Consider the following 27,802-nt stretch of genomic DNA (forward strand, 5'->3'; position numbering starts at 1 on the left):
AATCTTCCCCAAGTATAGATAATTAAACTGATCTTTCCAGCCCTTTCCACTACACCTCTCATGAAGACAACCGAGATCCAGCCGGTCGAAGAACCGGCTCCAGCCAAGGGGCTGCCACCCTCTTACACAGATGTCCAGGAGGGCAAGGTCGTTGAACGCGTTTGGGGTCTCGAGGCCCGCTTAGATCCCAACGTTAGCTTCGAGGAGTTCACGTACTGGGCGAAGGTTGAGCGTGAGATGGAGGAGGAAGAGAACCGCCAATATGTCGAGGAGCAGGGACCGTTGACCGTGAAGAAACTGATCAAGGGCCGCTTCTCCAAGGGCATCCACCACGAAAATCGCAAAAAGCAGGAACGCCGAGAGCACGAAAACGCACAGAACCTGAATGAATCGTCGTCCGGGGAGAAGACCGGAGCAACCCTGACCACGAATGATGGCTCTTCATCCAGATCCAACGCTGTTTCGGACGAAGAATGGCGGACTGCGGCCCGTGCTCTTCGCACTGCCAGTTGGGGAACCATCTTCTACATGATCACCACCGATATTTTGGGTTGGTCGTCTTGTCCGTAAGTGTTTTCTACTGCTTCTGGTTCAGTCGCCTGCACGAGCTGACGCATTGCTTGTCTAGATTCGTCTTCGCCAGTTTGGGTTTCGGACCGGCCATCGCGCTGTACGTGGTCTTCGGTCTTTTCGCAGGCTTCAGTGGTTGGATTCTCTGGAATGTGTTCCTGGCTCTCGATTCTAGCCGATATCCTATGGTCAACTTTGGCGACTGCTTCTTCCGGGTCTTCGGCTCCAAGTCTCGTCACTTCATCAACCTCGGACAATCGCTGCAGCTGCTGATGAATGTGGCGGTTCTTATTCTGGGTAACGCACAGACCCTAGCCCAGTTGGCCAACAACAAGATCTGCTTTGTTGTCTGCATGGTTATCTTGATGGTGGTCGGTATGGTCTTGGGCAGCATCCGCTCGCTGCAGCGCCTTGGATGGCTTACCAACGCCTCGGTCTGGTTGAACATTGTCAGTTTCTTGATCATGTAAGCCTTTCGACTCGCGCGTCCTCTGTCGGACCTGGTGTACTAATATTTGAAACCAGCTTGGTGGCCTGCGCCAACTACGGAGTTGACTACAACGCCGTTATCCACTCCACTCTGATTAAAAAGATTGGCCCGGTCAGAACCTTTGCCGGACCCCCTCCAGACATGTTTCAACAACAGGCTACTGGATTTGCTGGCCAGTTCACTGGAGTTGATAATTTGGTTTGTATGTGATCCTCGGGCATATCCGTTCTCGTTGATTTGGTGCTCTTTCCCGTGTCACAGGCTCTTAAGCTTACTTCGTCTACAGACAGTTATGGTGGTGCCATTCTGTTCATCTCATTCATGGCGGAAATGCGTCACCCTTGGGACTTCTGGAAAGGCATGCTGTGCGCTCAGCTCTTCATTTGCATTGTTTACATCTTCTTTGGTGCCTTTGTAAGTGACCCATCAACTGCAAGCATGCCATAGCAGAGGATTCATTCGACTAACCGATCCTCCTAGGTCTACGGACACTGGGGCCAATATTCGATCTCCAACATCAACAACGCGGTCGAGCCGTATGGCCTGCAGTTAGCCGGCAACATTCTTGCCTTAATCACCGCTATCATCGCCTGCAGTAAGTCGCCAACTCCAAAATCCCTCCAAAGCCCTCACAGTAGCCCCTAATCTTACACTCTGCAGTCCTCTACTTCAACATCGGCATGAAGACCATCTACCAGGAAGTGTTCCAGGAGATCCTCCACTTCCCTGCCATCACCACCTTCCGGGGCCGACTTCTCTGGTATGCTCTCGGTCCAATCTACTGGATCATCGCCTTTGTTGTCGCCGCAGCTGTCCCCAACTTCAGTGGTATCTCAAGTCTGGTGGGCGCCTTCCTGATCCTGAACTTCACCTACACCTTCCCCGGCATTCTGTACGTCGGATACCGCTGTCAGGTCGACGCCGCCCTGCCCGGCGAGGGTTACAACCCGGTCACAGGAGTTACGATCCGACACGACAAAGGCTGGCGACGCTGGGTTCGTGGCTTCAAGAAAAGCTGGGCCATGAATGTATTTTGCACACTTTACTTCCTGGGTGGTCTTGCCTGCTCGGGAATGGGCTCCTGGGCTGCCATCGAGAGTCTGATCGAGGTGTTCGGCGCCGGTGGTACGGTCGCCACGTCCTTTGGCTGTGCGGTGCCGGTTTAGCCGGGACGTTGTGCTTTTTCTTTTGCTGTCGCGCGGGAAATGTATCATCTTGTAGGTTTATCTTGGTGTGACTGTACGACTATTCTGCTGGGGTTATGGTCCATGTTTGCTCTATAGATTTGCTATTCGTTGTGTGCTATAGTTCCTGTTTAGATGTAAGACGTTACGAGAGATCATGATGCCTGGAAGACAATGTTAATGTTATGTACCTCTTTTATGCAATGTTCTTTTGATTGTTCTCGCACCATTTCTTTAGAATCTACCCTTATACTGTGTTGAACCGCGCGGATACTGGTACTTCCTCAACAGGGGCTTGTTCTGATGGTAGACATTGACAGGCGATTAACGTTGCACGACTATCCGTTCTCACCTCACACCGTACACCCTAGCCATCCGATACATCAGCTCCAAATCAGTCCCTGCGCCGTTCGCCCATTTGCCAGACGCGGAGACCCGTTCTTTTTTATGATGACGATACAATGTCCTTTATGATTTAATCTGATTGGTCCACATTGTTACATTCTTCAACCACGGATTGTAAAATAACGGGCCAGGTCTATTTATAGAGGCTATCAAAGAGTGCCTGGCGATATCAGCAAGATGCGACCACCCCTTGTAAACGTACTTGACGTTGCGCATCTTAAGGTGATAGGTCGGCTTCTAGACCATACCGCTCGAGAAGGGTGATCTGAGCTGGGAATGTCGTCAACGTCTCACGGAGCTTGACCTGATCAAGAGTCACACAATTACGACCCTGACGGGAATGAACCCCAGCTAAAGAGTAACGTCATCTTTGGCTATAGTATATCGGGTGAATTGGCAACTACGACGGGGAGAGATAAAACCATCAGAGGCCCTCGGATCATTTTCAGACCAAGGATAACCTCCATTTTTAGCACAATCACTATCGTTATACCACAAGCTATCGTTGATTATATCCTTATCTATGATGAAGTCAGTCGTTCCATTGTTATTTGCCCCAGTCATTGTCGCTCTCGCAACAAAGAGAGCTCCTATTTCTCCGGTACGTGCTTCTCTCTTGCCACATTAAGCACTTATTGACATAAGTTCAAATTCCCCTCAGGACACTCTCTCTTCCCAGATCAGTCTCGATTACCTCCTCGAAGGCACGCAGAAACTCCAAGAATTCGCATATTCCTACCCCCAGCGCAACCGCGTCTTCGGCGGTGCTGCCCACAATGACACGCTCAACTACATCTACAACGAGCTCCTCCAAACAGGCGCGTACGACCTACACAGACAGCCCCAAGTGCACACTTGGACGACGGGGAATCAATCGCTGACAGTCAACGGCGACACGATCGACGCCCTGAGCATGGTACACAGCCCCAGCACCAACGTCACGGCCGAACTCGCCATCACGCCACGACTCGGCTGCAGCCCGTCGGACTACGACTCCTCCGCGGTAGGCAAGGTCCTCCTCACGCGACGAGGGGGGTGCTCCTTCGCGAGCAAGTCGATACTGGCTGCGTCCGCCAACGCCGCGGGACTAATCATCTACAACAACGTGGCCGGCCGCTTGCGCGGCACACTGGGCAATCCCAACGACCCCAGCAGCCCGTTCGCGCCGACGATCGGCATCAGCCTCCTGGACGGCCAGCGCCTCCTCCGCTCCATCACGCCGAACGCGACCTCGTCCAACACGACGACCGCAACGCCGTCCCTCCGGCTCACCCTCTATATCCACACCGAATCCGCCCCGCGCCTCACCTACAACGTGATCGCGCAGACCAAAGACGGCGACCCGACCAACATCATCGCCGTCGGCAGCCACACCGACTCGGTAGACGCCGGGCCGGGGATCAACGACAACGGCTCGGGCACAATCAGCAGCCTGGCCCTAGCGCGCGCCCTCGCCCTCACCACCAGCAACACTTCATTCCCCCTCCGCCACGCAGTACGCTTCCTCTTCTTCACCGCCGAAGAATTCGGCCTCCGCGGGAGCACCTACTACCTCCACAGCCTCTCCGCCACCGACCGCGCACACATCCGCCTCTACCTCAACTTCGACATGATCGCCTCGCCCAACTACGCGTACATGATCTACGACGGCGACGGGTCGAGCTTCAATGTCTCCGCGCCGACGGGGTCGGGGCATATCGAAAAGACGTTCCAGGGGTATTTTGAGAGCCAGAACGTCTCGTACCAGGCTGCCGAGTTCATCAGGCGGTCCGACTACAGGGCGTTCATGCGGCATGGTATACCGGTTGGGGGACTGTTTACGGGGTCCGATAAGGTCAAGACGCAGCATGAGGCGGAGGTGTTTGGTGGTAGGATGGGTGTGCCGTATGATCCGCATTATCATGGGCCTGGGGATACCGTTGGGAATTTGAGTCCCGAGGCTTTCTTGATGAATGCGCGCGCTGCCGCGTTTGCGGTTGCTTCGTATGCGCGGGATTTGGACGGGATTCCGGTAAGGAATGTGTCGAGGGTGGTTAGGGAGGGATTCGGGGATAAGAGGGGAGGGGGCCAGGGGGTTGTTGTTGCGTTGTGAGATGCAGTAGGTTTTAGTGCTCAGCATGGGAGCGTGAGGTAATGAAGAAACAGTTTCATTCAGGCACGAACCCTGTTCTCTGCTCTTGAAGTACTGCGTCATCAGCAGTACATACATACATACATACATACACACATTGGGACTATTGCCACAACTTAATCACTCGCTAACCCCAACAACCACCAACGCCACCCATCGCCACACCACCGTCAACACCCCCGATTCTTCTCCCACGCCATAATTAAACAATCACACACCCAGGGAGTCATCGCTCAGCCTTAGGAGGATACGACTTTCCCTCGCGCTCAACCTTAGGCGAGCAAGTGCAGCGCTCGCTCTCCGGGATGGCATCCATGACCGAGGGGATATGCTGGCCGCAGCCCCACCAAGAGGTCTTTTCTGCACGGTTGTTAGCTTTTCCTGCTTCCCTCGCTCCTCCATCATAGATTCTGGGTAGTGATGTGAAGACGTACGGCAGTTAGAGCAAGTGGCCTTCATGCACATGGTGACGGTTGTAGGAGGTTTGTGTTGTGGTTTTTTATTGTAAGTGAAGTGAATTGCGATAGAGATATCGAGAAGATGGAAGTCAAAGTTGATTCGGTGGCGGGGTCGGAGGGGATTATATGTGGCTGCTTAGTCATGGGTGGGATGGTTGGTCGGCGATCATTCCGGGGTTCAGGTCGGGTCGGCGATGTGGATCTCTTCGATCACGGTGAACGCGGGGAGGTCGGATCTTTCGGATATGATGTAGTTTGGATAGGACTTGATGAGGGTTGTTGGTTTAGTGAGTTTGGTTGCGGTGGCGGTCTGCTTGGATTTCTGGTTCAGCTGGGGATAATGTGCCTGGGGATGGACTTTTTAGAGGTGCAAGTTGGGGTTCTGCGGTTTTAGAGCACTATCTTTGTGGTATGCTTGATCCTTGCTGTTCTTGAAGAATATATATTAAAGTATAATAAAGTATAGACTGCGTTGTGCTTATTCTACCTTTAGATCCAGGAGCATTTGACTTATGAAATGTGAGATGTTCTGATGATGTCAGCAGTCAAAAGCCTGAAACAGCCTAGGGTGCAGCGCGCTAAGCCCTTTCAGGACGAAGTATCCAGAAATGTGAGAGTCCGACAATAGCCGAGATCCAAGCAGCAGTTCCGTACTGATGTATGTATGCTGAGACTCAGATCGACTAGCAGTATTGGCCCTTATGCTCATGCCTTGAACCTCAAGTATCGGGTCCATGGTGACTACTCAATCTATTAAACGAAGCTATGATGTGCTAAGACATATAATGGTGGAATACGCTTATCAAGGTGAGAACAATGTGCTGTATTAGCAATGGCTCTACAAGCCCAGTAGACAATAGGCAACATGAATCTGACTATGCACCAAATCATCAATCGTGACGCTTCGAAAAAGAAAATCTATCCAGCAACAAACACAATCTACAACTTCCCCTGCCTCTCCACCGGCGCACAGCAAGCAACCGGCTCAGGGTGCAGAGTCGACTGGTTGAACGTCTGGGTCGACGCGGGGACATCCAACGCAGGGTTCTTGGTGAAGAACCCGTCAGGCCGCAGCATCACACTCACTCGCTCCATGGGCATGACAGGGAAGTCCTCAATGCGGGGGTTATGGGTCAAGCCGAATGCTGCAACGATCGGTTAGCTCCAGCTCAAACACTAGCCGAGATCTTACGGAGGCCACTCACTATGCCACAGCACGAGATCCTCGTTCTCGACCACATCACCCCGCTGCACCCACTTGTCCACCCCCTGGCTGTCGGCGCTCTGGTTCGTGAACTCGCCCGCCGCATAGAGCTCGTCGTCGCGATACCGCGTCACCCAGATCGGCTTGGTGCCGAAGCGGGCGCGCTTGACGCCATACGACTTGGGGCTCGCTAGCAGCATCTGACTGGGCGAGGTCTGCAGCTTGTAGGCCACGGGCTTGTACGTGATGGGGTTGATGCAGGCGTCGTTGCGGATCTTGAATACGCGGTGCCGCGCGATGTCTGTTTCGGCTGTGCCGCTGCGTTGCAGCACCGTCTGCTCCGTCGTGTAGCCCACCAGGTACGGGTTGTTTTCGTCGTCCGGCAGCGGGACGCTATCCTCGTAGTAGACTGTGTTCTTGTGGCCGTCGAGGGCTGGGTCGATGCGGAACGAGAAGAGGTGTTGGTGGAACGGTGCCATGACGCCCGGGCCGACGTTCGTGCCCCAGGGCACTGTCGTGCCGGGTGTCTCGTTGTCGAAAGGTACGGTGGACAGAATGCCGGTCGCGCGCACCTCCAGCTCGATGTTCGCGGCTTGGTCGAAGATGAACGCGAAGATGTACTCGTAGTTCGCTACGGTGCAGATCATTTGGATCACGAGTTGCCGGTTGCGCACCACGGTGGCGGCCTTGGTGCGGTAGTTGGTGTGTTTGTGCTGCAGTCCGTTGTCTTGCTCGTGGAGACAGATCACGTTCTTGAGGAGGAGGGGCTGGCCTTTCGAGTCGGCGCGGTAGCCGTCGAAGTACTTGATATGGCCTAGACAATCGCATCCCAATGACAGCTGATTGGCGGTAATGCCGAACCCGATATCGCCGACGTCGAAGGCTTGTTTGCGGTGGTAGGGTGCGCGGGGGTCTGAGATTGAGGTTAGTGCTTGTGTTTGCCGGATGCTGACAGCGAGGAGTGAATGCATATCACAACTGGGGTGAGAACCTACCTCCATAAGGCACGGTCATCTCCGAAACAGACAATCGGTAAAACAGGCTCCGTCCGTCATAGGTGGTGTTATAGATAACCAGCCCCTCGCGGCTGTTGAATCCAACGCGAAATCTCCACTTCTGCCATGAGACCACATTACCCTGCACGTTGAACGACGGCCCCTCGGGCTGTTGCACGATGTATGGTTTGAGGTCCGTCCGCACCGGCTCCTCAAGCAACTCATGCGCATACTGGACAGTCTTCACCGGCTTCCACGGTTGGGTCTCTGTGGTCTGCGAATCGGCTCCACCGGGCAAGAAGTCGATCCGGACCAGCTCGTGCGTGATGCCGTCGAACACCGGAGAGAACTTGCACGGGGCGGAGTAATGGTTGTTCTGCGGGTGGTTTGCGGCAACGATGTACATGTAACACTGGAACAGCCGGCGAGTTTCATTGGGATCGTCTCTCCCATAGATCCAGGGATCGTTGCAAACAGTCACCCCAGCCGGGAGCTGCAGCTTGGCCACTTCGGCCTGTACGGCGGGGTGGTTCAAGCACAGTCGCTCGATTTCCTCCAACTCGTCCGCATCTACGGGGGCCTGTGGCAGGTCAGCAGCCGAAGAATGGTGGGGTTGTGACCCAATGGAGAGTTACCTGGACATCCTTGGGCAACTCCTTGGCAAAGATGATGGATCGTGTTCCCGCGTTCAAGGACGCTTTCAGAAAAGCACCGGTGTCCAGACGGTGGAAGAGCACTTGTAACAATCGTGTCGGGTTGGGAGGTAGCGGCTTTCCGAGTCGCTCGGCCTCGATATAAGGAAGGACCTCGCTCTTGATTGGTTCCTGAATATCAATCTTCTTGTATCGAAGCTTGACGCCGGGAAACGCAGCCTCCAGGAGCTTAGTGGCCAGAACAATCTCGGCCGGCGTGATAGGGTCAAAAGGGTGTGCACTGGAGGTAGCCATTGTGATTCCGTCTTTTGAGCTCAGTGGATGGGTCAATTGGCGGAAGTCAGGGTAGAGAGAAGGAGAAGTTAAATAGTGATAGAGACCGTGGCCAAGCGACAGTAACTCTCGCTCTCCCCGCCTCTTTTGTTTCACAGTAGAAAACTACTGGCTGATAAACCAACAATACCGATCCCGGCATTTGCCTCCCACCCATACAAAGCCATTTTGATTGGACCGATTGACCGACTCGGCGTATCTTTTGCCACAAAGAGGTTAGCGCATGATAACGCTTTGAGGACGTGCTTATGTCATTCTAGAAGCTTTCCCGATCGGGTTGGCGGTGATGCAGTAAAGTTCCAATAGTCGGTCAGTCGTGCGTGTCATGGAATCTTGGTATTGATTGATGATCGACTATGCTATTGCTCAGCTCAACCAGCATCATTTCCAGACAAATATTCATCGACATACAACTTGACAGTCAACTTACACTCCCCGCAGCTTTTGCAATCACCACAAACCCTACGACAACAAGAACAAAGTGGAGCCCAGCATCAAAGCGATCGCACCCACCGCCAAAATGGCCGCACCCACTCGGTCGCCGGCAGTGATCGGTCTGAGCGCACTGGGATCTCTGGACGAATCCGAAGTCCCTGTGCCTGCAGACCCATCGCCCTTGCTGGACGCCCCAGTCTGGTGAGTGAGGGGACCCGCCACCGACTGGACGAGCAGAGTCTGGATCGCTTCCAGGGCCGACATCTGCTGTCCCACGCCAAGACTCCCATCATAAGTCCCTGTTGTCCATTGCATTCCACAGAACGTTCCCGTGTGCCCTCCCACACATTGAGCCGCAGCTGCTTGCGCCGTTGGTCGGAGACGAGCCATGATGATATCGTGGGTGAAGGGCGCCAGTTTGATCGTGTCGGCCATCCATCGGAAGAGATAAGCCTTGAAGGAAAACTGATCCACTTGACAGGTGTTCCACAGCTCGCACGCCGACTCGTAAAACACGTTTTTGGAAGACTCGTTGAAGGAGAGAAATATGCTTTGTGCCTCCAACAACCCGTAAATCCGCTGCCGCCAGACCTCGTCGTCAGTCTGCAAAAGAAACAATCAGTCAATCTGGCTCTCTTGGCCATCAACGGTGGGAGGAAACAAGAAAGCCCATGACTTACACGATTCCACATATGTGCCGCGCCAAGCAGGAAGACCCCGTTATTGTACGTCCATTCGACATGGTTGAGATCCGAGCAATTGTTCGCCTCGCTGGTGCCATCGTAAACCTGGAACTGGGGCCCGATCAGACCGATCGCCGAGGACCAATCCCATGCCTTGTCGGCCCAGTACGCATAGGTCGAGTTCCCCGTGTATCGCGCCAACCGGGCGGCTATGTTGAAGAAACATCCGTTGGAGATCGCGTTGCGATACGTGTATCCACTGTTGAACGTGTGGATCTGCCACCTCAACCCGCCGCCGCATTTGGTCGAGTCCCAGCGATTGGCTTGTTGATTGAAGACTGCCTGCGCCAGGGCTAACCACGAAGTTTCATTGTCGGGAGGGTTCGTGTAGTTGTTCTCTGCAGCCTGCAGCGCCGTGAAGGCCCAGAACGCCTGGTCATCGTTGCCCTCCGTGCGCGTCTGATTAGGCGGCATGAAGTCTCGATTCTCTCCCACCTGGTGCAGGATCGCTTGTGTGGTGATCTCATTGTAGGTAGTGTCGCCGGTGTAGGTCCAGTAGTTAATCAGTGTGCCGAAGAACGCGCCGGTTTCCCACCAGTAGTAAGGATCGGGGAGGTTGCCAGGCACATCGCCGGTGTTGTTTCCATGGTAAAAGCTTACAAGGTCCCAGGCTAGCTGGCGCGCGACGTTTTTGATACTCACTAGGACCCAAGATATTAGTCGCGTGTTCTTGACATGATCGCGTTGTTCAAGCGTCTTTGATACTCACCTGGATCGTGGATGTTGAGGTCGATCGCTGTGGCTTTGTAGCAGGGGTGGCTTAAGACCAGGCATAGGATGAGAATCCATGCGAGGTTAAAGCTTCGTATGACTTGCATTTCGAGCATCCTCTGTGAAACATCACTTTAGAGAAATTAGGAAAGGCTAGTTGATAAGCGAAGGCTGTCATGTCGCTGAACTGAAGGAGAAGCGTATTTTCATGTCACAGGCGAAAGGATGAAATCGATGAATGTGTGAAGCGGGTCATACTCTCATTCACACTGAGCCAAACAGGCTCTTCCAGGCGTGTTACTCTACTTTCCACACACACTTCGCAACTCATGGTTAATGGCCACCTCCCTACCGTGATGACAAACAGCCTATCTTGGAGAGGAAATCACCGAGTTACTTCCCATCAAAGCTGGCACGTGATCTCTATAGATAGCAGTATCTCGTTATCAAGGGTGGTGCAGTGTTCTAGATTGGCCCAATCCTGAGCACCAGATTGATACTCAGTCTACCTCTTATGTGATATATAGTATGTCATACCCGCAATCCAGGCGCGGCTTGATAGAGCCATCTTCTTCCTTTATTACCCTCAGCACAATGGAATTGATGGCCTACCGGCTGGTCACAACCCTGCTAAGGCTCCTTCTTCTGGACTGGGTACATATCGCGCAAGATAAGATCCTTCTAACAGCGGCAATCTCAACTCTAGACAAACCGAGTTTTGCTAAGTAGCATGTGGAAGATCATTCAAAGATCCTAGCTACTAAATAGTTAGACTTGGGCCAGGCACGGCGTCAAAGTTGGGGTAGAATTACATCATTGCAGCCCATTCAATCCGGGCCGATTCCTTGGCAAACATGCCTGTAATTTGAGTGTAGCCCTACTCAAGAAGGCCAGAACACCTCACAAGGTCCTAGCTGGTACTCGTCATCGTCATTGGTTGTGTCATAATAAATTAGGCTATCAAGAAACATTCATGGATTGTGGAATAGCCATTGATTTGCGGGCGCGTCTCACGGCATGCCCGCTCCACTCTCAGCCCTATGATGTTAAGAATGGACTCTGTTCAAGTCTTCGCCGGACACGCCTGATGTCATCGATTTCTCTCCCCGAAATCCTTTTAAGGTCTCCTGACGCCGACCTTCCTTCCACTCTTCCACGTTCCTCAATTCCTCAATTTCTCAGTAATTCAGGCCCTATATTACCTCACCTTCAACTACCCCAACGAAATCTACCTTTCCACCTAACTACTCTCATCGCACCATCACAATGGCTGGCGCGGTGTACGTTTCCCTTACTCCACGCAATGTCACATCCTCGAGCAGAAATACTAACATCCTCAATCAGCGGTTGTTGCGAACTCATCATCGCCTTCTTCCTCCCCTTCGTGGGTGTCTTCATGCGCACGGGTTGCAGCTGCGATCTTCTGATCAACATCTGCCTGTGCATTCTGGGCTGGTTCCCTGGTGTCATTCACGCCTAGTACGTTTAACCCCCCCTCCTTTTTATCTGTACACATGAAATCCAGCTAACAATTCCCCAGCTACATCCTGGCCAACAAATAGATCAAGCCTCCTAATTCCTTTCCCATGAGTCATTCAGACATCCTTACAAACTCGGGCACGGGCGCACGTGGCGTATCGATTGGGCATGCTTGAGACTCGCAGACGTTTTATCACTGGTTGTGTGTATATATCCCACGCTTAATGATAATGAGAATCTATTTGTGCGATTAATTTTATTTTTCTGTTTTGCTCGCCCAGGGCGCAGGGCTCGCTGCGGAGTACAGGCTTAGGCAGCAGCTTTCTGTGTTCACGGTGTGGCGCAGGCGGTGGTCAGGCAATGCTGGACCCTGTCGGAAGGGCACCGAGGCTTGATGCTTTGTTGTCGAGCTCTTACACCCTGAAAGATGGTACAGCGTGGCTAGAGCGGTCTTTGAATTGAGTTACTAACAACGATCCTGTCTTGATCGAACACACTCGCAGCTGAGCAAGGTGATGCAGTTGCATTGATTAGTCAGCGAGCACAACTTCCAATCTGTGCTGTTATGCCGTTGTCCTGTAAGCTTCTTGCCCCTGACACAGTGAAATTGGTAAAATGAAGGCAGGGAATGGGGGAACATAAAACGCCAACTTGTCCAATGATTCAAGCTGATAACTATAGCGTACGAGGGCTCGAGAAACTGTGTATTTCTCGAATACTGCTCTTGTTCGCTGGAAGATCGCGTGGATGAATCACAAGCTGTATGGAAAACGCACACGGAGCGGTCTTTAAGAAGAGTAAAGCTAAGTACATAATTGTGAATTCACTCTGACAGAATTAAAACTACAAAAAAGCAGACTCGACAGATGCACAAGTCTGCAAAGCACAAAGCACGAAAATCAGTAACGACAAACAGCGAAGAATCTCGCGACAAGACAATCAGTCAAGCGCGACAGTCGCGCACAAACGGGAAGGTCCCTTCAAACGACCAGAAGCTCACCGCACCGGCCGTTACAGATCACCTTCTCATGTATAGAAGCTCGGAGCTCGGGCCTGGCTAGTCAAACGTCCCATTAGATGAGCTCAATCACCCAGACGAACAGCGGACCTGCGACTAAGGCCGTACCTCTATTTGATGTGCTTGTTAACCAAGCTTCGCATGTCCTCGACCGCGTCCTTGGCCTCCTTGTTGGAAGCGAGAGTCGAGGTCGTCTCAATGTAGAGCATGTTGAATCTGCTCTCGCGGGCCCGGTACTTGCCGCCGGACCAGCCGTGGATGCCGTCCTTCACTTCGGTCTCCTTGTCGTCGGGGATGGTTCGCATGTCGGAATTGGTCTTCTTCTCCGTCACCTCCTTGCCATCCTTGTGGACGACCTGGTTGTAGTACGCGTTGTACTTGACGCGGGTGGCGAGGACGTCCGTGGCCAGCAAGAGCAGACCCAGGAGCATGAATACGGAGAATCCGAACTTGGCCATTGTTATGGATGGTGGGGGGTTGAAACTGGTAACAGGGCGTTAGCACAAGTTGATCACTTTGCTCTTCAAAGAAGACTCACTAGTTGTCTAGTGCTTTGAGCTTGGAAGCAAATTGTCCTTGGGAGATGTTCCTTGATAATGGTTGATTGATGGGAGACCAATTCTCATGAGAATTGACCGGCTACTTATATGCGTCCTCGGCATCTATGGCTTCAGACCTTCATGATCGAGTCTGTCAGCTTATGTGGCTGCTTGAGGTATTGAGGATGTTGGCTGTCAGTTTGCATGTATGGCGGACGAGCAGCGATCCAACAGCGTCCCGACCTATCAGCCATTGTGGTTGATCCAATACGACTCATGCAGACGAGTTGACGTATCAGGTGTATTCATTTTGGCCCCGCCCCCAAAGGATCTTGCAAAAATTGGCGCAGAGCTAAGCATGTCAGTCCCTTCAGCCCCAATCATCCCTGTAGGGCTGGATATGACATGAACTAAAAGGGTCTAGTCGGGACAGAATCCAGCTCTCCGAATGCAGACCATCTAAACATGCCTCATTGCCTGGCTTATGAAGGGGTCTTCAGGAAATGGAATATGGTGATGGAAATCAATAATGATAGACTCCCCCAAGGTGTGTACATTTAAGTACATATCCAAACAGAGATAGCACACTTCTTCTGATGGTGATACAAGCTGCCAGGAACAGTGCAACCTTCCTGGTTCTGATCGGATGCGGCGGATCTGTGGTGTTTGGGGCCAACTGTCCCTTGCCAATCTAACAATGGGGGGCCTAAGATATAGTGAGTGAAACAAGGCTGCCTAAAGGAGAGGCGCAGTCAAGGCTCCTGAATAATGCAGGGATCTCGCAGGGATCTCACGTCAGACGCGATCATGTGATTATCTTGTGGTATCAAGCTTTTCCCCACAAGCGTATCATTGAATACGACCAACCTGCTCACTTTTTTGACAACGCGACATATTACTTGGGAGCAAGGGTCTGTACGCCCAGCACGCCTTTTGAAACTGCATCCCACTCAACATAATACCACCCGACTTGACTCCCGCTTGCGGATCCCTCCGGAGTCCCAACACTCATTAAAAAAGAAACTCATCATGTTCACTCAATTTCCCGATCTACCCCCCGAACTCCGAAACAGTATCTGGCAACTAGCTCTCCCCAACGAAATCAAACCAGGCGTGCTATTCCAGTTCCGGCGAGGATGCTGGGGCCCACTGCACCTCACAGACTCGCACCCAGCATACGACCCAACCACCCCAGATGAAAACATAGCGCTGGAGTTCTTCCCAGAACGACTGGGGCCGATCAGCACAAGAACCTCTCTCTTGCTCGTCAACCGCGAAGCCCATGGCATTTGCCTATCCTGGATTCAGGAGCTGGGCCTGAAAGTCTACTTCTCCCACGAGGAGCAGCGTCACATCCTCACGCGCTGTTTCAAGCGAGATCATGATATCCTCTACATCTCGCCGACGCAGCTCAATGACTTCGCTGTCGACCCGCTCGATCGACAGGCTGAGCCGGATCTTATGGAGCGGATTATTCTGGGCGGCGACGGGCTCACGCAGGTTGCTGTTCCCGCGTCGCTGCTTGAGAGAGAACCCACTGCGTTAGAAGAAATCCAGGAATGTTTTCCTCGGCTGCAGTTGGTGTTTGTCGTACTGAATGCGCCAGATGAGATTGCTGCAGAGGAGACTTGGGAGATCCGCGAGCAGGGGAAGGCGCTTGTGCATAGTGCGGAACGTGGTCAATTTGAATGGGGTGAGGGTGAGAGTCTTTGCGAGGAAGCTGTGTATCGACATATCGAGGAGGTGGGTAGGAGGCTTACCCTGGCGCTATCATCTGACTTCAACGAGGGCTTTGAGTTGAGGCCAGTCGCTGTCGTAAAGCGAGGGTCTAAGATCTCTAAGCTCTTGGGTTAAGTTTCTCTGTAAATAAGGTCCTAATTGGCATTCATATCGTCTGCTGTGGAAACAGGTGCTTTGTAATTTCACGCTTCAGTGCTCGCAGGCTGGGCAGAGCCGCTGAGAGAGTTACACTGGGCGACTTCGATCTCATACGTTGAAAATTACTTTGTGTAAGGAGGGCTGCAAGTGTCTTTGGTGCAAGGGCAAGCTATTGAAGCGTGGCTAGGAACGAGGCTCTACTACTCCATAGCGACGCCAACTGAATGGTTTTATCCCTGAAATATGTTCAAACTGCCTCAACCCATCTTCAAACAAAATGAATGAAGTCTCAGTTGTATAGGTTATCCTGAAACTAGATACGATCGACTGATAGGAGGTAGAATGGGGCTTGATGGTGGTGACGCTGTCCTGTCCTTCCTATTACTTTGCTGACCATTTCCCTGGGCGACAATTTTTAGACCAAATGAGAAATAAGCACGAAAGATAAGCCATATCTTCTATGGCGTCTGTGGTTGAAAGCTTGTGAAAAATAGTAGAACAAGGTAGCAAGTACAGCGGTAATATATGGAAAAATAAGGTATTCCATATGGAAAACATTCCAACGCCAAATTCCCATCCCAACCAAACCCAAAACTCCATTGATCGTTACCCTTGGTCCAATCCAGCAACTCCCATAAACACGCAATCAAGCATAGCGAAAACCCAACTTATGCAGTATCCCCAATAGGCTTGCCATAGTATAATCGAGCGAAATCCTTCAACGCTGCAACGGTCTGATGGCGGAAGCTGTACAGGTCAGTGCATCCCAAAACAAGGCGTTGGCCATCGCAATACGCCTCGATCGCACGCCCCCATTTTCCAAGATACGAAATGACCATGATCTGGCCACAAAAGCACAATTAGCGGACGCGTCGGACGAGAACGTGGAGAGAAGAGCAAAGGGGGACAAAGCTGCCGGCACTCTCATATGGGAAAGTAAGTATCGCTTCCTCATCTGACCTATCATCATTCGAAGAATAATCAACAACTCTCCCCGAAGGATTTCCTGATCTTTTCCTTCCAGGTTGTTGTAAATGACTGCCATGGTGTGTGGGAAGTTTCTTCCCATGGACATCGGTCATATGGTAAACGCCAAAATGGTATGGCCAACCCGTGTGGTACAAACTCTTGTAAGGCTTGTAGTCACCCGGCCTATTTCTTGCTGTTAGCAGACAGGTGGAAACACGGTCAGGGCGAGCATTCACTCTTTCCTAGTCCAAGTCTCCCTGTCCGCATAATACTTTGAAAGAAAGGCATAGTGAGACCAAGTAATTTCGGACTGCCCTCCACGGTCGAAGGGACTCGTGAAGCAGTGTCCTCGTCGTCCAGCTTTGACTGGGTATCGTGGACCTCCTCCTCGTCCGGGTCTGGAAGACCGGAATGCGACTCGAAGAAGAAAGGTTTACGGCCAGAAGTCCCTTTGAGAGACATTGGTTGTAAGTCAATTCCAAGTTCATTAAGCTGCGACAAATTCAAGGTATGAATCTGAAGAGCCTCGACCTTATGCTCCAACTCCCCCAAGTATTTGCGTCGCTCGAAATGCTGGGGTGTTTCAGCAGACATTTGTGGTGTGGAAATCAGAATTTGAATAAAGGTGGACTCGAGAAGCACTAAAGAAGACGCGTGAACCGACTAAGCAAGAGTGTGCGAGTAATATAAGTGTCAAGGATCGGTGGTTACTTCAAGGTGGGTGGTGGATCTAGGCTCAAAAGAGTGGATTTGAGTTGCTTTGGTGAGGCGATGGCATAAAAGCGGGGTGAGAGCCTTGTAGCAGAAGACAGAGCTTGATTGATTAACAAGTGCTGTCGTTGCCGGAGCAAGTCACCATGCTTTTACGCATCATAATTCCTGCTGGAAGAGTAAGTCCAGGCGATAACGTTCACGAAATTTACCCACTTTTTACTCAATCTCTCTTGGGCACAGCCGTACGTTCACATGTATCAAGGACTTCAGAGCATCAAAGATAAATCTCGTCGAACTTCTTCAACAGATACTCCCTAACCGTCATTTCCTCCGTCTCTTGGCCATACTCACCAGACCTTCCTCCACCCAAGGAGCCATTCTGTGTCAAAGATCGAACCACAAACTCCAGGTTTCCGTCATAGAAGAAAGGCACCGAGTACCTCTCTCCTCCACAACGACTGACCACTCGATGGACTGTACTCCGATACCAACCACCCGTCCACCGTTCAAACATATCGCCGATATTGACCACAAATGCATGGGGCGTAGAAGGCACATCTATCCACATCTGTTGTTCCCCAACCCCTTGTAACTCCTGTTTCTCACCGTTCTGTCCCAATCCCTGCCCGCGATGCAAAACTTGTAGCCCCCGATTTCCATCCTGAAGCAAAAGCGTAATTCCCCTGAAATCCGTATGCGCGCCCGCCACAACATCTCCATGACACATCTCAGCAGACTCGTCGGTATCCCCAACCTCACCGACAGAGGTAGCAGCACGGTTGGAAGAAGGCCCAGGGTACCTCAACAGCCGCAAACTCGCGCAGGGCTCGCGACAGAACTCCTCCAGTATCTCTCCCGACTTCAACCTCGGAAAGTCATCCTCCAGCCCCTTGACTAGAATCTCCATGATCACCTGCGCAAGCCTACACATTGCTTCATGGTACTTCAGGATCGGTTCCTTGAAGACCGCCTCGGGGAGTATTGAGGGCTCGGGCCAGATGTTCGGGTATTCGAACGGTTTGTAGGGAGGTTCGTGGCAAACGGTGGGCTCCGAACCGACGAAGTAGCACTGCCACCCATCCATTATCTTCGGTCAGCGCGAACCTTGCAGTAGTAGGGGACATGGGCTGAAAAAACCCAACTTCTTTGATGTCGGGCCTGCTCCCTGGCTCCAGTGCCTGAGCCCCGATTTCTTCGTACCCTTTTTTCGCGGTCGTATCAATGTACTGACGTTTCAAGTCAAGGGGAAGTGCAAAGAAGTGCTTTGCGGCAACGAGAATGCCGGATTGTAAGGCGGGGTTGATGCCGTGATTGATGATTTGAAAGAAGCCAGTTGTTCTGCATGTTTGGCGGATCTGAGTGACGATGGCTTTGTTTGACTCAAAGCTGTGGTTCCTGTCAGTGGTGAGGTAGGGCGAAATATCAATTGTTGGTAATGAGAAAGACATTGTTGGTTGCGAATTGGATGATGAGAAAGAGATGGGGGATTTGGTTTGGTGCTCTGGTTCTTGGCAGCAGGAATCTTTGGCCTGATAATGCAGGTGACTTACTTGGTCACGGGGTACACAGTGCATGTAACCCCCTGTGAGGGGATTCTGTTGTACAACCCAATCATAAGTCAACGTAAGAGGGAGCCAATGAAGCTATACTGAGGCGATAGCTACTTTACTCTGCCCGGAGAAGGCCCATAAGGATGGTGTTTGTCGCATTATTCTGCCGGGGGGAGGTAAGGGGGGTCAAAGTAGAGGAGAGGGGAAAGACAGACTAGGTAGTGAGAACTCTAAAGACCTATCGAATATCGAAATGATAACTATGGAATTAATCTGATTGACTATCTTGATGACTCGTTAGCAGCTACGTCTCACATTCGGAAGGCAACACCCCAAGCCTGGAGCCTCTAGTAGGTACGTGCCGGACATATATCGATCGGGCCTCTTGCCTGCCAGTGCCTTTCATCACGCCTGTTTCAATTCTTATTTACATGATGCTGGTGCCAATCACATGTTGATCTGGGGCGATTCTATCTGGTCGCATAGCTTGATATCGCATCAGTAGTATCAGTAGCTTATGAACGAAAACCTCGCGGGGAGGTCTAACGCCCCCATTCTTGGATGGATGATGCCACTTCACTCAGAGTATTCTTACTATAGCAGCTTATATAGTGACTATGTGAGCCTCGGACCACACCCGTTCGACTGAACTACATGCTCATGTCTAATCGTTTAAGATGTGGCGATTGTTTGGCCGCTCTTCTACTGACCCCGAACCCGAAAAAGTGCCTCCGCCACGGGGCCTTCCAACATCATGGTACCGCTCCGATGCAATGTATCAACTGGAACAACGCGCCATATTTTGAAGATGCTGGGTTCTCTTTACGCACTCTAGCCGATTTGCGAATGCTGGTGACTTCTCATCCTTCACCGTTGCTGGCTCCTCCTTCTTCCGCACCAAGGACCGTGATGGCAACATCAATGGCTTTCACAACGTCTGTCGGCACCGCGCGTACCCCATAGTGCAACCTCGGTCAGGGACCGCCTCGATCCTCAGCTGCAAGTACCATGGGTGGTCATACGGGCTGAAGGGAAATCTATCCAAAGCCCCCCGTTTCGAGACAGCGCCGGAGATCGACAAGAGTCAAAATGGACTACTCCCCATCCACGTGCATATCGACAAGGCCGGCTTCGTCTGGGTGAACCTACAGGCTGGCGAGAGCCCAGATGTGCAGTGGCAGGAAGCTTTCCAGAGTATCGACGAGCAGCCGCGAATGCAGGACTTCGACTTTGCCGGCAAGTACACGTTTGACCATTACTGGGAGATGGATTTGAAGGCGAACTGGAAGTTGCTGATCGAGAACTACAACGAGTGCTATCATTGCGCAACCTCCCATTCTCTTATCAGTGGGGTCTCGGATTTGCCACGGTATCGGGTGGAGCCCACCGCGGGCTACATGGAGCATCATATCTTCACCAAGAACAATATCGACGCCCAGTTTCGGCGAGCGATCGTTATCTATTTTTCCCGACCACCTCCGGCACGATCACGTAAGTTGAATCAATTGGAGTGCGGTGTCTGCTGGGTTGCTGATGGCTATTGCAGCGATGAATTCTTCTATATCTAGCGGATGACTCCGCTGAGTCTAACTACTAGCAAGATCGAAAATGAGGTCTATCGGCACCGGGACGCGACAGACGAGGAGTTCGCCAATATCAACGCGTTTTATCGTCAGGTTCTGGAAGATGATAAGCAGCTCTGTGTTGGAGTGTAGGCCAATCTGAGTATGGGGGTATTCATCAACGGAGAGCTTCACCCGAGTAAGGAAAAGGTATGTTGTTGGCTGCTGCCGATACCACACTGGCAACTCGTGCTTAATACTGACGGCAGGGTCCAACCCACTTCTAGCAGAGCCTAAGGGAGATGGTGATGGAGCACCGTCAGAAGGAAGAGGCTCAAGGAGAGAAGGAGATCTGGCCTGCGCTTCTCTCGGTAACCGGAGAGATGAAGACAGATCAGTTGGCGGAGAGGAACGGTTATGCTCGCAACTGGAAGCGAGCTGCATGTCCCGACCCAAGTTAGCCTGCCTGGTAGCAAATGAAAAACGATTCTAGTCAGTCCTCCTTGCTTCATGCCAAGAAGGATCGTCTTATCTTCGCTTCTTGGATGATAAGCTGATAAGCTGCAGGATGCGGGGTAAAGTGGATAAGTCGGCGTCTCTCCGCGATAAGTCGCTCGTGCACGTTTTGCCTCTGACTTTTCGCTCCCTTCCTCTCTTTTCATTCCTGTTCAAGAGTGGTGGTGGTGAGGCTGTAAGTTGCTAGTCAGAATATGATAGATCTGTGCAGCATGAACCAATCCCAGCGTCCTAAGCGGACCAGCAACGCGTGTGTTCCCGTGACTCCCTAGCAAACGAGATGAGCAAACGAGAAGAACAACTAACAAACCGTCCAGCTGCCAGCGATGTCGCTCTAGAAAAGTCAAGTGCTCAGGAACTCATCCGTGCGACAAGTGTCGCCATCGTCGACAAAATTGCGTCTTCGAAGAGGACCGCAAGATCGTCGTTTCCGAAGAGTACCTAATTGCCATGCGCCCAATACCCCTTACTCAACCCACTGACCACGATTTCTCCTACTCAGGCTGTTCCTATCGTTGAAGCGGAGGGTTGAAGAGCTGGAGTGCTTGCCACCTTCACCAACCAGCAAGCGGCATTGTGCGTTGAGGGAAGACACCGTCAATGAAGCGGTTGATGGTATGTGATCCGGCAGTGGCCCGGCCAAAGCTTGTCTAATCGTTGTAGCAAATGCAGATCAGAATCTCCAAGCGACAGTCTCAACTCCTCCCGATGCCGACCGTTACGATGACCGGTTTGCCTCCAATCTTTTAGTCTCTCCATCCACATACGTCAAACATACCGGGCGACAACAGCGGAAGTGGTGTACGTGGTATCTCTCACGGCAGAAACAACACGACTGATCCCAGGCAGTATTCCTTGGGCCTACCTCAACTTGGTCCTTCAGCCGACGCATCCTCAATATCGTTCAAGAGGGCATATACCCCGATAGCCAGCGGCCAATTCCTCTAGCGGTTGACGGCGATGCGTACCAGATAACATGGCGCCATGCTAGCTCTGAAGAGGCTCCCGATACCAGCGGTCTGCCTTCGCTGGAACATGCGCTATATATGGTGAGCACGGTACAGTTTCACTTCAGCAATATGTATCGGCTGTTCGACGAGGACGCCTTCCTCCGCCATCTGTACGAATTTTACCAGGATGCTGCCAAAAAGGTGCAGGAATCACGTCTGTGGTATGTGCAGTTTCTGGTGATCCTCGCTTTTGGGGAGGCGTTTCTGGCCCCGGTGCGGACGGTATCCAACACTGCTGCGTGGACCAAATATTTTTCGAGGGCGATGTCATTGTTGCCGGATATCACAGGGCTGTGGCAGGATCCGACTTTGGCCATCGAGACTCTTGCCCTGATTGCGCTTTACTTCTACTCGGTGGACATGAGAGATACGGCTTACTGTTATGTGAGTGATTATCGCATAAATATTCGAACTATCTCTCACTGAAACAGATCGGACATTCTATGCGAATGGCTCTCGTGGAGGGGCTTCATCGTGCTCAGCCTGTGGAGCAACTGGGACAGAAGCTGGTTACTCGATGGAGCAATATCTGGTGGACGGTATACATACTGGATCGCAAATTCTCATCGTTCATGGGTTCCCCTTACTCGGTAAATGACGATGATGTCACGACGGTTTTATGGGAACCTCGGACATGCTCGCAGAATGAGGCAGTCTTGAGTCTTCACGTCAAGATCTCGCAGGTGATCGCTCGTGTGTTGAACAGTAAGTGACGTGGTTCTTAGCCGATGTCGTCTCGTTAACCACTTCATCAGCGATATATAGTGCGGATGGCACACTAGGTGGTCTCTTCCTGCGAAAGGTACGCTCCGTGCTACAGGAGATGACTGATCTTTCCCGCGAGCTTGACGAAGTATTCTCCAACCATTTCGCAAACTCAGTGGATGCGCTTTCGGGCGTCACCACTCGTCTGACCCTGTCATGCCACTTGGTAAGGAGCCTCGTCTAAGCGCAAGTTCTATACTAATAACGAGTAGTGTATCATTGTCACGACCAGACCTCTTGTACTTAGCCTTTTATGGGAACGCCTCAGTTGCTATGAAAAGGGCGTTGAGTTCCGCACTTTATCCTCCCCTGTCCAAACTCTCCTCCAGGCATGCATTGACTCCGCTGTCAAATCGCTGAAAATTCTATCTGCACTTCGAGATCAGAACCTGCTCGGTCCGTCGAACTCTTCTATTTCTCTATGCATCTCCTTGCTGACCTGACCATTCTTCAAACCAGAAACATTCCTCCCCTTCGACCTAGAGAACCTATTCTCATCCTTCTTCGTGCTCTCCCTCATCTCCGCCATCTTACCCGACGCTTCCATGGACCCGACCTACCGGGAAACAGGCTTCAGTCTCCTGAACGAGATGATCGAGCGCGGTAATCGCGTCGCGCAACTCCGCAAGTCCGAGATCGAGCTCCTGGAAGAACTCGTCCAGCCCCTGACTCAACGACACAGCACATCACCAGCCACGGCAGATCTGGCGAGCGGTCATCTCGCCACGCCTGAAAGCCAGCAGCGTGTTCTGGGGCAGCTCGAGCAACTGACGGGGCCCAGTACCGGTGAAGTGGACAGTATCCCGACCGTTCCGCCCGCCGATGTGCCCGCAGATCCGGAGGATGAGCTGTCGCTGGACTGGCGGGGTCTTGGGTTATCGTTGGATTACATGCTCTCTGCGACCGATCAGCTGAATACAAATAACCTGGTGTTGGACGCGGAGCGCGAGGGGCTGCAGACGGACCTGTGGTTGTGGGATGATAGCTAGGTCCCCGTCGGTGTCATTAGGCGTCCATGGATAGAAACAATGATATCAGCGTCGATAGTTGCACCATGTGTTAATTACAACTTTTGATTTATGCTTGGACTGTGTCTCTCGATATAGCAAAGCTTTTCTCACTAGGATGATTCTTGGTAAGATGAGTTATTATCATTTTTTTGTGATCGTCTCACCAAACTGCATCATTGCGAACGCTCGTCGCCCACTTTCAGTGCTGAAAATGCACTGATGATGATTTTCTTTAGACTAGGTGCGCAGTGCATGATTGAAACGGACCTCAACTCCCGGGCCCCATGATTTGGCGTGATTAGTCGTCGCAGTTATCAGGTTTATCTGTGTATGAAGACCACATCTTCTCTTTCTCCCTTTCTCCTCACCACCTCCACCACAGTTGCTTTCACTCAACGATCTATTCATATCAGTGAACATCCAAACATAGATGAAGCTTTTTAACTATCAGGAAGCCGCAATGCCTTCATCAAATGATCCTTTCTTACGCCTGCCGCCCGAACTGCTCGTCTGCATAATGACCTACTTGCCCAGTTTCGAAGACATTGGACGAGTCGCCCAAGCGTCCGTCCACATGAACAAGGTGTGGCACGCGAATGTCCTCACGATCTTTCGTGTTATAGGCCCTACGGCACTTGGATCAGCACATCCCCCGCATCAGCTTCTGACCGACCAGAACGGCGCCCAAGACTTGATCCCCAATCCAATCGACGCCGAGGCTGTTGGACTTATGGTGGGCAATGCAAGAGCACTCTCACATGAGATTGACAGATATCGACAGAGGCATGAAGCGCAAGAATTCTAGACACCTCCCAAAGGTGATATATATATTTTTCTGTAGTCTCAAAGCTCATATAGCTTTATCAGCGAGAACATACTAACCTGTCTCCAGACCATTCAATCACAGGAATCGACGTATCTGTCATGGACCTGATCGGGTCGAACGGTCCCCACCTCAGGTCCTTTCCAGACGACACTATGTTCAGATTTTGCTTCTACCCGGAGATATGCCCCAGGTCCGCCCCTCGCGCGCAAAGTTGCTTCTCTCACTGCTCCCCCGCCGAATGTCGTCTACCAAGCCTGGAGTCTGAACCTCGTCGACCGGGAGGAGCGCAAGAGCCGCTACGAGAGCATGAGTCTGCAAGCTTTGTGCGCAGGAGCTGATGTCTTGTCCTCTTTCCAGGGCATCCTCGCCAACCTGCTCCAGTGCACGAATGTGATTATATTTGCTCATTGTCCCGTCGGATCTAGCATCAGTTCTTCGGCATCCGAGGTGAACGCGGCGGTCAAGGATCGATTTCTCCGGGTGCATCGGGAAATGGTGCAGAGGTGGCATCTTCGCGAACCTAAGTTTGTGTACAAGCTCCAGATCCAGTTCTGGGAGCTGCGTGAGACGTGGAAGGGGAAGAGCCAGGTGACCTTTCGCGAGCTGGTCACCCAGGGCCAGTATTACGCCGGGGAGGGGATGCCGAATCCAGCCACCCGAGAACGCCTGTGGGAGGATGAGGATGTGTAGGGCTTGGACTTCTCATGGGTTGCGTATTCTTTCTGGGCGGCAATAAGACAGGGGCTTTGGGGATGTGGTGTCGAGGTTTACTCATCTGTTTCTTTTGTGTGTGCTACTTGGGAAAATTTGTGTTTTGCTTTGCCTTCTGATTCAGGATAACTACAAGCTCTTTCTCTATGGCTGACCATAATTTTGTTTGACTTTCCCCTCAGGCACAGGCAGCGGCAAAGAATAAGGTAATAATTGGAACCGTGGATTCGTCATCGCCAACCTTGGCCCAGCACTAATTCTGGCGGGTATACGTAAGTGACGCCCCACTGGGCTTGTCTGAATGTGGCGGCGAAAGGGAGAGATACAGCTCATGATCACGATCGATCATGGGCTGAAGAAGGTAGGCACAAAGCTGAGATGCGTGTTCAATATTCTCTGGAGTTGTTCTGCACTTTTCATAGAGTAATCAGTCGATCAGACACTGCCATCGATCCAGCGATACACGTGGTGGTGATCAAAGTGAAGGGAAAGGAAAGGAGTTGCACGGCTAGAGAAACGCTAACAAGGCTTAGCCCTCAACCACCACTCCGCTACTTCCGAATTTTCTTATGCGTTTGCCTGGTGGAACTCGACCACTTCTCCTACTTGTCAACCCATCAAATCAGCAAATCGACAGGCAGATTTGACAACTCGCATCAGAAACTTCGCGATCAGTCGTTCGGAATTGACCCACCCCGATGACTCCGCTCTGTTCGCTACTTGTAGATTCGGTAGCGTCCAGACCCAAATGCCTCAGGAATGTCGCTATTCGCCCCAGCAACCTGCCCTAGCTTGTCTCCATTCCCTCGGGTCCTCATCGGGGGGCCAGGCACACGGAGAACACATGGTTTGAATATGTCCGCTTCCTCTTGTCAGACCAATCACCAGTGAGAAAGCCCTGTCGGCGACGCAAGGGGGCGCCGGGGCTTACGTAGGGATGCATGGCATGCCAATGGCCGGGACTGTGTACCTGAATCGACAGACAGTGAAGAGTTCTTGTTGTGGAGTCAACACTGACAATCAAAACACTGGCTGCAGGAATGCCAGCCCACAGAAAGATGGATTATAACCAGTTCGGCCCTCACATAGACTGGGGGAAAAAAACGATAACCGGCCCTCCGTTTCACTGCCCTAAACGGGGCTATCGATTCGACCTCCTTAGTCGCCAGCTGGTCTGGACTCGCGCCATCCAGACGACAGGCCTCGCGGCTGCGACGCACAATCCTCTCACTAGACGATGGCTGTTCGAATCCGATGCTGACGATTCTCAACTCTTGTCCATCCCCACTCGGCGCTGTCTTGCGTCGTCCAGCGTCGTCGGTTGATTATCCGTTTTGACGCCCGTGTGAGCGTGGGCCGATTCATCTATACTATATACTGGGACTGGACCGCGTGCCTCGTTCTATTCTCTTTCTTCTCCTGCAGGCATCATCCAGTCGTTCCTTTCATCGTGGCTTGTCGGTTGTAGACAGTCAGATTCATCGCAGTCGTGCGCAGAGCATACTCTCACAACATTCCTTTCATTTGACTCAACCGACATTATTCCACAGATCCAGTGTTTGATCAGCCAATCCAATCCAATCCACAATGCAGTGGAAGTCACTCCTTCTTTATGGTGCCATCGCCGAATCGGCCCTGGCTCGCACTCACGGCCACCAGCGCCGACAGCACTCCCACGGTCATGCCGACCGTGCCCCGGAGGCACACTTGGCTGCTCGTGAAGTGGTTGTGGAGACCGTGGTGAACTACCACACCATCACCGTGACCAGCACCATCACCGGTGCAGCTCCAACCCTCACCACCTACGAGGCGGTCACCACCATCGCCTCTGACGCCGCGGCCACCACTTCCACCAGCGATGCCGCTGCCTTTGTCGAGCTCGACCTGAACGAAGACCTGGCCATCAGCGCCAGCCTCAACCTTGGCCTCTCTATCGGAGGCTACAAGCCCACCAGCACCAAGACGCACGCGCACACGAGCACCACATCAACGACCACCTCGGCCGCAGCCAGCAGCAGCGCCGCAGGCGTCAGCTCGGCGTGGTACACGTACCCGACGAACGGGGTATACTCTACGAGCGGGTTCGGGGAGCGCAGCAACGGGACGAGCAGCAGCGGCGACACGTACGTGGGCAACGTGGGCAGTCCCTGGGGCAGCAACATTATCGAGGTGAGCGCGAGCTCGGCGTGGCAGTACAAGTACGTGGTACAGTTCACGGGGCAGAACAGCGAGGACTGGTTCGTGAGCATCTGGAACAAGATCGGGCCGGACGGGGCGGACGACGGCTTCTTCGGACACTCGGCGCTGAACTTCACGCTGGCCGCCGGTGAGACGCGCTACGTTGCCTTCGACGAGAACTCGCAGGGCGGCTGGGGCGCCGCCGAGGGCTCCAGCCTGCCCACCAACGACTACGGCGAGTACTCGTGCACCTGGGGCGAGTTCGACTTCGGCGACGAGGAGAACAGCAGCTGGTCCGGTTGGGACGTCAGCGCTATCGTCGCCCAGAGCGCCGACCAGACCGTCCAGGGCATGAAGGTCTGTCGTCACGGCACCTCCATCGGTTGTTCGTATATCACCTCCGACGCTGGCACCGTTCACAACGCTTATACCCCGGCCGAGAGCTCCGTCGGTGGCATCGGTGGCTCCGTCACTGCGGGACCCCTGCGTCTGGCTGCTGTGATTGACTATTCCGGTTGAATTGGCTTAAGCTCTTGAGTTGAGCTGCGAACTGGACGGAGCGTGTATATCCACCTCGGGCTGCTCTTCTCACTGTATATGCCTCCAGAGTTGTTGATATTCCCGAAGTATATACTAGGCCTAGTGTTTCAAGGTGGTGGCTAGTTCTTGTTGATACTTTTCTTCTGCAGTAAAGGCAGCTTTTGACTTCTCAATATACCATATTTTGTTATTCTGTTCGCGTTTCATGTCCAAAGGACAGGCTTG

At 52.3% G+C, this 27,802-nt stretch overlaps 14 protein-coding genes across 14 annotated transcripts; 8 read left to right on the plus strand and 6 right to left on the minus strand.

The window, feature by feature from the left end:
• Positions 1-60: 60 nt before the first annotated feature.
• BO97DRAFT_416218 (uncharacterized protein) lies at positions 61-2,226 on the plus strand (the record flags this gene model as incomplete). Its single annotated transcript, XM_025696428.1, has 6 exons — positions 61-566; positions 629-1,036; positions 1,096-1,262; positions 1,347-1,474; positions 1,541-1,655; positions 1,721-2,226. 6 exons carry the CDS (start codon positions 61-63, stop codon positions 2,224-2,226), a joined length of 1,830 nt encoding a protein of 609 aa, XP_025549342.1.
• Positions 2,227-3,175: 949 nt separating this feature from the next.
• On the plus strand, positions 3,176-4,741 carry BO97DRAFT_479448 (transferrin receptor; the record flags this gene model as incomplete). The annotated part of the gene is made up of 2 exons (XM_025700697.1): positions 3,176-3,250; positions 3,311-4,741. The coding sequence occupies 2 exons, from the start codon at positions 3,176-3,178 to the stop codon at positions 4,739-4,741; spliced, it is 1,506 nt and encodes a 501-aa protein (XP_025549343.1).
• Positions 4,742-4,781: 40 nt separating this feature from the next.
• Positions 4,782-5,320, minus strand: BO97DRAFT_394703 (uncharacterized protein). Its single transcript, XM_025693994.1, has 2 exons — positions 5,215-5,320; positions 4,782-5,140 (listed from the first exon to the last, which is right to left on the minus strand). The coding sequence occupies exons 1-2, from the start codon at positions 5,243-5,245 to the stop codon at positions 5,007-5,009; spliced, it is 165 nt and encodes a 54-aa protein (XP_025549344.1). The 5' UTR covers positions 5,246-5,320; the 3' UTR covers positions 4,782-5,006.
• A 758-nt stretch (positions 5,321-6,078) lies between these two features.
• On the minus strand, positions 6,079-8,409 carry BO97DRAFT_373111 (copper amine oxidase). Its single transcript, XM_025692890.1, has 4 exons — positions 8,073-8,409; positions 7,438-8,017; positions 6,444-7,355; positions 6,079-6,383 (listed from the first exon to the last, which is right to left on the minus strand). Exons 1-4 carry the CDS (start codon positions 8,382-8,384, stop codon positions 6,178-6,180), a joined length of 2,010 nt encoding a protein of 669 aa, XP_025549345.1. The 5' UTR covers positions 8,385-8,409; the 3' UTR covers positions 6,079-6,177.
• A 476-nt stretch (positions 8,410-8,885) lies between these two features.
• BO97DRAFT_349991 (glycoside hydrolase family 76 protein) lies at positions 8,886-10,419 on the minus strand (the record flags this gene model as incomplete). The annotated part of the gene is made up of 3 exons (XM_025691935.1): positions 8,886-9,461; positions 9,539-10,242; positions 10,311-10,419. The coding sequence occupies 3 exons, from the start codon at positions 10,417-10,419 to the stop codon at positions 8,886-8,888; spliced, it is 1,389 nt and encodes a 462-aa protein (XP_025549346.1).
• A 1,159-nt stretch (positions 10,420-11,578) lies between these two features.
• BO97DRAFT_426720 (YqaE/Pmp3 family membrane protein) lies at positions 11,579-11,874 on the plus strand (the record flags this gene model as incomplete). The annotated part of the gene is made up of 3 exons (XM_025697148.1): positions 11,579-11,592; positions 11,657-11,791; positions 11,853-11,874. The coding sequence occupies 3 exons, from the start codon at positions 11,579-11,581 to the stop codon at positions 11,872-11,874; spliced, it is 171 nt and encodes a 56-aa protein (XP_025549347.1).
• Positions 11,875-12,919: 1,045 nt separating this feature from the next.
• Positions 12,920-13,602, minus strand: BO97DRAFT_426721 (uncharacterized protein; the record flags this gene model as incomplete). Its single annotated transcript, XM_025697149.1, has 3 exons — positions 12,920-13,292; positions 13,348-13,430; positions 13,486-13,602. 3 exons carry the CDS (start codon positions 13,600-13,602, stop codon positions 12,920-12,922), a joined length of 573 nt encoding a protein of 190 aa, XP_025549348.1.
• A 576-nt stretch (positions 13,603-14,178) lies between these two features.
• BO97DRAFT_407104 (2EXR domain-containing protein) lies at positions 14,179-15,366 on the plus strand. The gene has a single exon (XM_025695571.1). The coding sequence runs from the start codon at positions 14,378-14,380 to the stop codon at positions 15,200-15,202; it is 825 nt and encodes a 274-aa protein (XP_025549349.1). The 5' UTR covers positions 14,179-14,377; the 3' UTR covers positions 15,203-15,366.
• An 818-nt stretch (positions 15,367-16,184) lies between these two features.
• On the minus strand, positions 16,185-16,986 carry BO97DRAFT_144084 (uncharacterized protein). The gene is made up of 2 exons (XM_025690122.1): positions 16,432-16,986; positions 16,185-16,378 (listed from the first exon to the last, which is right to left on the minus strand). Exons 1-2 carry the CDS (start codon positions 16,787-16,789, stop codon positions 16,305-16,307), a joined length of 432 nt encoding a protein of 143 aa, XP_025549350.1. The 5' UTR covers positions 16,790-16,986; the 3' UTR covers positions 16,185-16,304.
• Positions 16,987-17,183: 197 nt separating this feature from the next.
• On the minus strand, positions 17,184-18,357 carry BO97DRAFT_426724 (isopenicillin N synthase family dioxygenase; the record flags this gene model as incomplete). The annotated part of the gene is made up of 2 exons (XM_025697150.1): positions 17,184-17,978; positions 18,052-18,357. The coding sequence occupies 2 exons, from the start codon at positions 18,355-18,357 to the stop codon at positions 17,184-17,186; spliced, it is 1,101 nt and encodes a 366-aa protein (XP_025549351.1).
• Positions 18,358-19,136: 779 nt separating this feature from the next.
• On the plus strand, positions 19,137-20,482 carry BO97DRAFT_436263 (aromatic ring-hydroxylating oxygenase subunit alpha; the record flags this gene model as incomplete). Its single annotated transcript, XM_025697771.1, has 5 exons — positions 19,137-19,234; positions 19,268-19,913; positions 20,028-20,168; positions 20,211-20,231; positions 20,309-20,482. 5 exons carry the CDS (start codon positions 19,137-19,139, stop codon positions 20,480-20,482), a joined length of 1,080 nt encoding a protein of 359 aa, XP_025549352.1.
• Positions 20,483-20,749: 267 nt separating this feature from the next.
• On the plus strand, positions 20,750-23,292 carry BO97DRAFT_373119 (putative C6 transcription factor; the record flags this gene model as incomplete). Its single annotated transcript, XM_025692891.1, has 9 exons — positions 20,750-20,787; positions 20,855-20,974; positions 21,040-21,152; positions 21,201-21,338; positions 21,387-21,931; positions 21,979-22,252; positions 22,303-22,478; positions 22,525-22,708; positions 22,772-23,292. Coding segments are annotated over 9 exons (2,109 nt in total), but the record flags the coding sequence as incomplete, so codon positions are not given.
• A 490-nt stretch (positions 23,293-23,782) lies between these two features.
• BO97DRAFT_479452 (uncharacterized protein) lies at positions 23,783-24,958 on the plus strand (the record flags this gene model as incomplete). The annotated part of the gene is made up of 2 exons (XM_025700698.1): positions 23,783-24,055; positions 24,293-24,958. 2 exons carry the CDS (start codon positions 23,783-23,785, stop codon positions 24,836-24,838), a joined length of 819 nt encoding a protein of 272 aa, XP_025549354.1. The 3' UTR covers positions 24,839-24,958.
• Positions 24,959-26,315: 1,357 nt separating this feature from the next.
• Positions 26,316-27,731, plus strand: BO97DRAFT_144155 (uncharacterized protein). The gene has a single exon (XM_025690123.1). The coding sequence runs from the start codon at positions 26,447-26,449 to the stop codon at positions 27,554-27,556; it is 1,110 nt and encodes a 369-aa protein (XP_025549355.1). The 5' UTR covers positions 26,316-26,446; the 3' UTR covers positions 27,557-27,731.
• Positions 27,732-27,802: the final 71 nt, after the last annotated feature.

This window comes from Aspergillus homomorphus (assembly GCF_003184865.1).
Source record: "Aspergillus homomorphus CBS 101889 unplaced genomic scaffold BO97scaffold_31, whole genome shotgun sequence".
NCBI lineage: Eukaryota > Fungi > Ascomycota > Eurotiomycetes > Eurotiales > Aspergillaceae > Aspergillus > Aspergillus homomorphus.